At 39.1% G+C, this 11,291-nt stretch overlaps 1 protein-coding gene across 10 annotated transcripts in view; it reads left to right on the forward strand.

The window, feature by feature from the left end:
* The window catches only part of FGFR2 (fibroblast growth factor receptor 2), an 87,125-nt gene extending 76,422 nt beyond the window's left edge, over positions 1-10,703 (forward strand). For all 10 annotated transcript variants that reach the window (XM_061458587.1, XM_061458590.1, XM_061458589.1 and 7 more), the window contains 5 exons: positions 685-807; positions 2,138-2,208; positions 4,217-4,354; positions 5,144-5,249; positions 8,899-10,703. In XM_061458587.1, the coding sequence (XP_061314571.1) occupies positions 685-807; positions 2,138-2,208; positions 4,217-4,354; positions 5,144-5,249; positions 8,899-9,063 (603 nt within the window). In that variant the 3' untranslated portion in view covers positions 9,064-10,703. The remainder of the gene's footprint in view (positions 1-684; positions 808-2,137; positions 2,209-4,216; positions 4,355-5,143; positions 5,250-8,898) is intronic.
* Positions 10,704-11,291: the final 588 nt, after the last annotated feature.

The following is an 11,291-nucleotide window of genomic DNA, read 5'->3' on the forward strand; positions in this document are numbered from 1 at the left end:
TTCAGGATAATGCTGACTTGAAGGAAAAGTCTTTAAGGAGACAGCTTGGATACTGAAACTAAATGTGTTGTTTTACAAGCAAACAGCCAAGCCTAGACTGTTTTGGGCTTCTTCTTTCCTTATCATAACTAAATTGTTATAGTCTTAGGTTTGAAGTAAATTCACACACTCTAGACATCTATTTTAAAGTTCTGTTCTGCGGTTATACTTCATATTAAGATCTTCTATATTAAAAATGGTTTCACTGCTCCACTATCAGGTTTTAGCTCTTGTGAGATGATATAGTTTAAGAGAAGCAATGTAACATTCATTAATAGTATTTGTAATGAAAGTGCTGCAATACCTGTACCTGGGCACATGTAATGGGGAGTGAATCACAAAGAGCCTGGCATGGTTTGTGTCAGCACCCAGGCTTTCAGCCTTAGCAAAACACAAGTCTTAAATAAACCAGGCTTTTCTAAGAGGCTTCTTAGGGCTGGTGTTCAACTTGGAAACACCACATGAGAGGATGGACTACAGTGAGAAAGACAACCTTATTTCATGGGCTTTTAGTAAATGTGTGACTTTCCCACCTTCTGATTTGGGTTAAAATCCGTAACGGAGACTTACTTACAGTGTGGAAGCAATTTAACTTTTACAACAGTTTATTTCAGTGGGCCTTTTTTATTTCCCTTTTCTTTCCAGTGTATCCACCGAGACTTGGCTGCAAGAAATGTTTTGGTGACTGAAAATAATGTCATGAAAATAGCAGACTTTGGTTTAGCCAGAGACATCAACAATATAGATTATTATAAAAAGACTACTAATGTAAGTGGATGGTTCTCTTATCTCTGATAACAAGTGTTTGTTTCAATGTTTCACTTAAAAACTGTGGTTGTAAACTTAATGGGCTTCTTGTACAGCAGCCTCACTTTTCATCTCGGACAGAAAACGGGGATCAAGGTCGTAAGTGTTTCTGTCCTCTCTTACCATGACGGTTAGTTAAAAGATAACCAAAGAGGCTGTATGTTGTATGATTTATTAGAAATTCTAAAATACAGGAATTGCTTTTTGTGTGTCCCTGACTCCAGTCACTTGAAACAGTGGGAATGTTCCTGTTGGCTCCAGCATATTTTGTACCAAGTGGAGAACCTTGACAAGCACTGCATGAACAGTGCTAGAAATCACCCTAATACAAGTCCTATTTCGGTGTTGTAATGCCACATACAGCTTTATGCTTTTTGCCTGTATTTGTTATGCTATGTGCAAATTACGAGGGTAGTATCAAATTGGGGCTACAAGTTGAGAAGACAGGTTTTTCCTCCCTGCTCTGTACCAATTTGTACCAAATCAAGAGCATAGATTGTTTCAGAGGTAGTTACTGATGCCTAGTTTGAACATCTTACACCTGTTTTGTAGGGGTGCTCATCAGATCTTTCCTAGCTCATCAGATCTCTTAAGATCTCTTAAGATCTGATGAGCTACATTTGGGTTTTGATGGGAACTTTGCAGTTCCACAGGCTTTACTATTTTGTATAAATATTTATTAACAGTCACATATAAGGGCTTATCTATCAAAATAAAGCACCAAGTAATTAATAGCATTAAAATGATAATATCTGCCTGCTTCCAAAAGACAGAGCAATCAGGTGTGGGTACATCAGTACTGGAAGGAGTTGAACCTTCTTCCTATCAAATGTAGTGCGACTCCTGGGCTCTGAGCAGAGCTGTCTCTATGCAAAGCAACAGGCAGTTGTGACGGAGTTTTGGGTCACTGCGAAAGGTAGAACATAAACCCCAAATTCTTATTAAAAACCTTATTTTTGCAAGCAAGCCTATTTTTCAGAGGGTTGTTTTTTTTGTCTTTAAAGAGCTGCTTCTTGTATCGCTCTCCCAGCAAGCAATCTGGGAACTTTTTGGGGAGCCCTCAGTGCTTTTAATTTTATCTTCCATGTTTCTATCCATTTTTCTTCATGCTCTCTTTATTTTAGCCCATTTTGCTTTTTCTCCCTCAAAATTTTCAGGGAAATTCTATGCTGGTTTGCATTAGCAGACTATTCTCTAAGAACTGATTAACCTTTTAGAGAAATCAGGGCTGAAATCATCCTGTAAATTGCTGCTGGTTTAACTTCTCTTCCCTTCCCCTCCTGACTTACAGGGACGGCTTCCAGTAAAGTGGATGGCTCCAGAAGCTCTGTTTGACAGAGTTTACACGCATCAAAGTGATGTGTAAGTGGCCTTATTTGAGTGGGGTTTTGAGGGGCGGAGGGAGGGTTGTTTTGGTTTGCATTTGTGAAAGTCTGTGATATTTTCAGTGTATTTTGCTGTTGTCTTTTACCTGTAGGAGTTTTCATTCTGTTTCACATATTAATAGATGGAGCAGGACTTGCCCTTAGAAAGTGAGGATTTTATGGTAGACTGCTAACCAGTGCTCTGTTACTAATCTGCCCAGCTTCAAAGCACATGAAAGGTGGAAAATGCTAACCTCCTTCTGTCAGTGCGGAAGTTTCCCCCCTTGAACTTATTTATGGATGTGCAGCTACAAAGAGTCTATCTAATTTGCTTGGCTTTTGACATACTCTGGACTTCCTTCAGGTTAAAAAACATGAGAGGGAAAGAAAGCAAGCAAAAGTTCTTATAAGAAGTTGTGCTAAGTTTAGGTCCAATAAAACATAGGCTGGATATAGTGGGAAAGCTCTCTCTGATTTTCAGAAGTGTTGGTGTTTCCCGTGTAGCAGAAATCACTGGACTCTGACACTTCAAATCTTTTAATGTGTGCACAAAAGTCACTGGCTGATGCAACCCGACTGCTCAGGATTTATTCTGCTTCTTATTACTGTTTCCTAAGCCCGTCTACGGTACTCGTGTGCACTGTGCTTGAAGTAGATGTGTATATTTATGCAGTGCAGATGAAGATCTCATGGTTTTTATTTCTCCAAGAGAAGCTGTTAACTGTAAAGGGCTGGATGTTTCCCAGCACTGCTTTAAAAGGTTATGCATGTCAGTGCAGGGTTAAAGGGAAAAAGGGCAGGGTGGAGAAAATAAGGGGTATCTCCTCATTCTTTAACATGGGTCCACTTTTTGAGCTGCGCTGCCCTTAAGAAAAGCATTTATTGAGGTTTTTCTTCAGTATTTACAAGGAAACTGTATACACAGGTTAAGGGTGAACCCCACTTTTGTTTTAAAACAACATCTTGGCAAAAATATGAAAGTGAATGTGAAGTAAACCACTTCACTGGTTCAGGATTGAAAGTCAGTCCGAGCTCTTCAACAGCACATGGGTTTCAGTGCTGGAACTTGGAGCCTCTTGGCCCCATGGTGGCTTTGAAGAAGGCTAAAGATAATATTATTGTAAGTTTGTGCAAACAGTTTGCTAAAATACACTGCTCAAAGCCTGGAGAGCTGCAGAGAAGCTGGGGAGCCAGTGCAAGCTGTGTGCTGTAGCTTACCTGGCAAAGCTGCCTGCCAAAGAGCCCTGGTTTGCCAGCGAGGTGGGCGCTGGAGGAGGTGGCAAGCAGGCAGGAAAACTGGCTTTAAATGATCCTCTTTCATTTCCTAACAACAATTAATGATAAAAAATAGGCGAGCAGAATGAGGCAAAATATTTTTGTTTTGAACAGTCTGCTTTTTTTTTCCAAAATACCCTGCCACATCACTGCAATCCAGGTCAGCTGTGAGTGCTCTGTAAGTAATTAAGCTGTGAAGACGTGGTTCTTTGCAATAGTCCTGGAAGCTTGGGTGCTTAGAGCACAGCAAAGGCAGAGAGTGTGTTTCTGATCTTTCTGCTCATGTCAGTCACTATTTCTATGTGCTGCCTAGACATATATCCAATTAATTGACTGATATAGTGAGAGGCCAAGGGGAATGGCTTTAACCTGCCAGAGGGGAGACTGAGATGAGCTCTTAGGCAGAAGCTCTTCCCTGTGAGGGTGCTGAGGCGCTGGCACAGGGTGCCCAGAGAAGCTGTGGCTGCCCCATCCCTGGCAGTGTTCAAGGCCAGGTTGGACACAGGGGCTTGGAGCAAGCTGCTCTAGTGGAAGGGGTCCCTGCCCGTGGCAGGGGTTGGAACTGGATGAGCTTTAAGGTTCCTTCCTTCCAACTCTGTGGTCGGAGTTGGGCAGATGCTGATTTCATCATCTCCTAAGAGAAGCCAACAGTCATTGCATCTGCCACAGACACATCTCTGTTTCCAGCAGTAAGGCAGATCTACTAATGCAGTTTTCTCTTTGATTTGTAGTTGGTCATTTGGTGTGTTAATGTGGGAGATCTTCACGTTAGGAGGATCGCCCTACCCGGGAATCCCAGTGGAGGAACTTTTTAAGCTGCTTAAAGAAGGGCATCGAATGGATAAACCTGCCAACTGCACCAATGAACTGTAAGGACCCTTATTTGCTATACCAGGACTGGAGGGCATAAAGTGTACTGAATTCACATGGTTAATGCTTCTCCCAGCAGAACTGTAGATATACATGTGTGTAAGATAAGTAAAGGTATGAAAAGGTCTTCAGGAAATGTTTGACAGAGGATTTAAGCATCTTCTTTACACACCCTGCTGTGATCCCATTGAAAAAAAGAAGAGATCATCTACTATCCTGTCTTCATCAGTGTTTTTACACCCACATTTGCTTTATTTTAATCTCGTTAACATGAAAATGCCTAAATGGCCACTAATCATATGGAGGGTACATCAGGCTGGTTTTGTACACAGCAAAGCACATCTGGGAACTTCTGCGTTAGCACACCGTTATCTCCTGGTGATGGAGGGAGGGTGTTTTCCCACTCTGATATTTCAGTGGAGCCCTTAACTATTTTTAATTTATTTTTTCTTAATAATTTCTTTAATTTCTTCACAAAGCCCACAATCCCTAACGTGCACAAATATTTAAGCATGAGTAATTTAAAACCACTGCAATTCCTGGGAAAGAAGGCTACAGAATTGGGTCCACAAAAAAAGCAATTTAGACACTGGGTGGGGAAGAGATTCAGGAGTAGAAACGCACCTTTGAGGAAAAGGAATATCAAACAGTTCTGGCAAAGTCAGTGGTCAGTGTACAGGGTTGTGGGTGCTTGCTGCTTTGCTTGTGATGAAGAGCATTGTGTGTGAAGAGATTTGCGAGGAAACGCGTGATTTTAATTAAGCCAAGAAAATGTGTGTTTCTTACAGCTATATGATGATGAGAGATTGCTGGCATGCTGTGCCTTCACAGAGACCGACTTTCAAACAGTTGGTAGAAGACTTGGATCGGATTCTCACTCTCACAACTAATGAGGTAGGTAAATTGTTTCCCTCCATAAGCTGCTGATCAGGACAAATGCTTCAGGAGACAGATGGAATTTATTCAATTATGAAATCCTGCTCAAGTTCTCTTCTTGTTCTGTTTGTCGTTGTCCTCTGAGGTTACATGCATGAAATCCTCGGTTTCTTGCCATTATGCCTTGATTTATGTAACTAAACAGAAACACATCTTTAAAATGTTTTTGTTTATTTCTCATTGCATCTTTTGATGTTTTTAGAGTGGCAGTATCGAGGGACTGCATGCAGCAGGTTGAGAGGCGATATATGTGTTTCAACATGAGGTTCATGTCAAGGAGATATGTAGAGTTCATGGTGTTTTTCAGTTATCGACCCGGTTTGATTCCCAGCCATGATATCTAGGTCAGGAAAGGAGAAACTGTTGATGGTAGATTTCAGATTATATGTCTGAGAGTGAATTAGGTTCACTGAAATAGCTCTCTGTGGAGGGAAGGAGGACCCATAGGGAACATGTGAACAGTCATCCAATTATCCAAAGGTCCTGCCTAACACTGCTTCAGGTTGGGATGTATGAATGCAGAAAGGTTTTATTTGAAGAGCATTCTTTCAGAGGTCTGAGATATTATTAGTTTTAGCAAGGAACACACTGATTAGGGTATTCACACAGGAATCGGCTCTCTTATCACTAAAGCACATGCACCTTTGAGGAAGATCACAAGTGATGGAAATGTTGATTCTTTTGGTGGAAACTTCTTTTGAGAGGAAATGCTTGGTGTCTCAGAAATGTTTTGTGAATTCCTATTATTCTAAGAAATGATATCTATAACGGGAGGAAGAAAAAGAACAAAACACTTAGGGAAGTAGCAACAACTTGATTTAACAGTTTCAAAATAAATTTCTCTGACTTGCTGTTGCTTCTTTATAAGGGAGAAAAAAGTAGGGAAAAAAAGATTTGGATTGTTCTTGATACATATATGTATTACTTTCTGATTTTTCATAATTGTCAGATAAATAAAAAAATGGATTATTATGCAGCTTTAAGAAAGTCTGTGTGCAACAGCGATGACAGGAGAGCCTGAGTAAAGAGACCCCATTTTTTATGACCATGATTTGTTCAGTAGATCCAGTTGAAAAAGAGACTTTTGCTTCAGTAGCAGCTATATATTTGCCTGGATTCTGGTTTTAAGGCTTACTCGAAAAGGTGGCACCTTCAGGAGTGGCTCAGAGTTGGGGTAAGAATATGTGTGTGCTCCCTTTGGAGTTGGTAATGCAGCTCTGCATATCATTACCATTCTCCCCTCATCCAGACGGACTGCATCTTTTCCTGCCTACATTATACATGATTTCACAAGACTTGTTGGAGGTGGGCTGGCTGCCACTGCAGAGTGCTGGGTGGCTTGGACTGGATATGCACTTGCAAATTGAAGAGGGAGGTTCTGGGCTGCAATTCTAAGCCTGGGAAAGGATATTGCTTGCTTTCTTGTGTGTGTTTAACCATCTTGCCTTCCCAAGTCATGGGGCTGGAAGGATCTGAAAGGTAACCTGAAAAGGCCTTTAGGGTTCTGTCAATTACTTTAGACTAGAATCACAGGAAAAAAGGCTGGGAAAAGCTCAGTACATCCAGTCCATCTGATCGACCTATGGCAGGATCCACTATACGTTTGTCATCCCTGACAGATGTTTATGTAACTTGTCCTTAAAGATCTCCCCTGCTGTATTTCTGCATCGCCCCTTGACAGTCTATTGCTTTGTTTCATTAGCTTTATTTCCTGAAAGCTTTTCCTAATCTCTAATCTTTCAACATAAGATATTGCTTTGTGTCCTATTTACCCTGGACATAGAAAGCAAATTATTTCACTTGTGTTTGCAGCACGTTTTATGTTCTTGAAAACTTGTCATGTTCTCACTCAGTACCTCCTGAGAACTCTAGTGTGTCTCCCATTTTCCTCTGTAGCTTTTGAGATCTGTAATCTGCACAGGTTTCCTGAAGTCGGGTCCATCATGCTTCAATGGGATGGTACTTCTGCTTGTCCTCTCTACAGTGGCACTTTTCCTTTCCCCCTGGAATGACACCGTTGGTACAGAGTCAGCCTAGTTTACCCAACTCATTTTTTAGGGCAGCCAATAATATCTTCCTCTGCATTTGTCCAAGTGATTACTTCTGCTTATGGAAATGTCTTCCTCTTCTCCATAATCATCGCTTGTTGGGTTTTTTCACTGGTGTTTTTGGGGATTTTTTTTGTTTGCTTGTTATTTTTTCCCCTTCCAAAAGACACTATTTCTGATGCTTCCATGGGTTGCATGGAATGTTTCCTAGAGCCCCAAAAGCAGAAGTTACCCAGAGTCAATCTCAAGGGTATATTGTTGTATCAACACCAGGAACCAACCTGATACTGGGAACTTCTTATGCCCCTTTATGTGGCTCTGGCCCTTGGCATTGGATAAGAAAGATGGAGAAGGGATAAGAAGCCCACCTTAAATACTGAATTCATAACTGAATCGCATCAAGTCTTTTGATGTGACAAGCCATGCCTGATATCCCATGAGAAAGCCCTGTTTCTTCAGATACTGGAATACTTTCTTCTTCTGTCTGTCTAGAAAATGGTTGATTATTTCTGTTCATGTAGGACTGGTTTCCTAAGAAATACATGTCATGATTGCCCCTGTGGATTTTTTAAAGGCAAGGTAGGCAGTAATCACAGATCCAAACTGCCTTCTCTTGCTGGCTACTGTATTTGTCGGCATTTTAAAACTTATATTCACTGCTTTTAAAATGGTGACCATTTTTTAACTATAATATGGTAATGATTGAATTTCTGATTTAAAAAAATGTGTTAGCTGAAGAACTAAATTACCCCAAACCGAAGCACAGCAGCATAAAATACTGACTGAGGTGGAAGACTTGTCTCGTCAGTACGATCATAACTTGCGGTTTAGCAAATGAAGAGATTGCATTTAAATGAATGCAGCTGCCTTTAGAAGTTGAAAGAGAAGGAACATTTCAAGGGGAAAAATAACTTTATTCTCTTGCCAAAACTGTTGTTTCTAGCAAAAAAGCCTTAATCCAAAACTTGGATTCAGCAGATATTATTTCCTTTTTTAATGACTGCTTTGGTCATAGCTACTCTGGGACACACACGCATATGAAAACCCCAAAATCTAGTGACTTTATTTTCCTTTTTCAGCTCTTTTTTACATGTATGCCACTGCATGTTTAAACACAAATTTAATATCACAGAATATAAAACAGAGATTCAAAGTGACCAAAGGAATATAAAGTTGGAAGTATCCTTCCCTCACCAAATCATTACCATGTGCTAAAGAAAAATGGTTCTATTTAGGATGAAATTTCATTTTTATCATTGCGAGTGAAAAGTCCTCTTTTGATGTGGTTGGCAAGTTTTATTTCCAGTGGCGCGGCTAATGCTGGTGATGTTGGACTTCAGAAAAGTACTGTGTTATTGGTTTGGGTTTTCTTTCTCTATCCAAGCTTCTTGTTTTATGAGATATTAAAGCAAGAGGTGGGTTTGAATGCAATTGCATTACAGAAATGTCATCTTTAAACTCCTCTTTCACCCATGGGATGATCAAGCCAAATCAGTGCAGCAGTAACATGCTATTGTCAGTCTTACTGTCTAAAGTGTGGTTTCTTTCTTTTGTCATAGGAGTATCTGGACCTCAGTGGACCTCTCGAACAATATTCACCTAGTTACCCTGACACGAGGAGTTCGTGTTCTTCAGGTGATGACTCTGTTTTTTCTCCTGATCCAATGCCTTATGAACCTTGTCTTCCCAAGTACCAACACATGAATGGGAGTGTTAAAACATGAAAGTAAGTCATACAGGTGAATAAAGAAACAAGAACATCAAGCTACCTACCATATACAAAATGAATTCTTTTCTCCAGGACCTTAATGTTTCTGCTTGTACATATGAAATATGGAAAAAAAGAAGAAAAAGGAGAAAAAAAAAAACCACAAACCAAACTTGGAGGAAAGCAGTTCAAAACCTACATAAAGAAACTCAGAATTCACAACTTTTAAACATTCCCAGCAAGAAGAATGTTTATGAACTGTGTCTAGATACCCTTTGCTATCAATTCTCTGGCTTCCTGTAAGCTGCAACAGACTTTCTTTGTACAATGGACCAGTTGGACTTGAGGCAAACTCTGGGTCTGCCTTTCTTGTTTATTTTGTAATATTTGGAGAAAATATATGTTGGCACACACTTACAGAGCACAAATGCAGTATATAGGTGCTGGATGTATGTAAATATATTCAAAATATGTATAAATATATATTATATATATTTACAATGAATTATTTTTTGTATTGATTTAAAAATGGATGTCCCAATCCACCTAGCGAATTAGTCTCTTTTTTAACAGCTATTTGCTAAATGCTGTTCTTACACAGAATTTCTTAATTTTCACCATCCAAAGGTGGAAAATACTTTGCTTTCAGGGAAAATGGTATATCATTAATTTATTAACTAATTGGTAATGTACAAAACAGTTAATCGTTTATAGGGTTGTTGTGTTTTTATAATTTAAATGGCATTTCTATGCAGGCAGCACAGAGAACTAGTAGATATAATGCTCAGACTTTACTAGTTTTCAGATCTTTTAAAAAAAAAGAAATATTTACAGTATATAACTAATTTGGGGGAATTAAACTTTTGATTTATTTGTGTTTTAAAAACTGCAGTGTCAGATGATTATTCTTATCAAAGCCAAATCCTTTCACAAGAAAGTCTTTTCTTCTCAATACCTGTCACTTTAACAGTTTAACTCTTTAGAAATGTTTCCCGTGGCCAAAAATCAAAATCATTCCACACAGACACACACATAAAAAAAAGGAAGAAAATTTCAAAGAGGGTTCCTAAAGTAAGGAAAGACATGAATTTGTCTATAACCATAGCAGAACATACTGCTCTAAAAGGAGCTGAGCTTCTACCCCTGAGTTGCACATGCATCAAATTAACTACAATTCTCTTCCCTGAGTTTGGATAATAGGTTCCAGATCTTTTGGCCTGTATCTTTCGCCTTTTAGACTATCCTTCTATTGTAACTTAAGTTAAAAAGAGAGTTGTTGTTTATAATGACAATTTGCCATAGGAATATCAGCATCTTTTTAAGGGATTAATTCATGCTGACTCCAGTATTTCCTTCTGATCCATTCCATAACAGTAGGTATAGCACTGGCCTCTGCTAAAATATCACTGTTGTTTGTATCTTTTTACAGAAGCCTTGTGTTTTTACTTTCAGAACACTCACACTGATATGGCCATGCAGTATGAATGCAAATTACACTGTTTTTTGTGGTGGTGTTTTGTTTTGGTTGTCCTTTTGTTTTTAAATTGGGTAAAAGAAGTATTAAAATCTGTTAACTTTTGTACTGACAATAAAATGTTTCTACAGATATTAATGTTAAAATTACAAAATAAATGTCATGCAGCTTATTTTTCCTAATCCTTTGTGTCATACAACATGGTTTCCTGAACATCAAGTGGTGGAACACATCCAGAAATGCTTCCTATCAGAGGGCCTATACTACCAAGCTGTTCATTCAGGAATGATACTTTTGCCTCTGTCTCATAAAATGTCTGTTCATGAATAATACAGATTATTTGAGTAAATATATGTACAATCTTTGGTGTTTGTAGGGTGGGATGCTCTTTGCTGGAAGCCAGTTCATAGTGTAGACATAGAATATTTTCTCTTGTTAGTCTGTATCCTTTAATTAGTGAGATTTCTCACTCATAGTGGAGAAGCTGGAGGGCCATTTGTATAGGAGATCTTAAAAAAATTGAATGGAAAGAGAATAATCATGAAGAGAGTACAAAACTTGGGGGTTTTAGACTTGAAAACAGAGGGAAGATACACCAAAATAGCTAGAAATAGAAAAAGTTCCCATTTTCTGTTTGAGACAGAAATGGGAAATTCATGGTCACGTTGCTGTTGCAGGTTAGCCAGAAAAGGGTTGTTGAACCTGGTCTTTACCACATGCTATAAGAGTACTCCAGACACCAAACTAATCTTCGGTTTCTTTTTGTCTGT

This window comes from Pezoporus flaviventris, unplaced genomic scaffold (genome assembly GCF_033815535.1).
Source record: "Pezoporus flaviventris isolate CSIRO_AGI_PZ_B2104156 unplaced genomic scaffold, CSIRO_AGI_Pfla_v1 ptg000029l, whole genome shotgun sequence".
NCBI classification, from domain to species: Eukaryota; Metazoa; Chordata; class Aves; order Psittaciformes; family Psittacidae; genus Pezoporus; species Pezoporus flaviventris.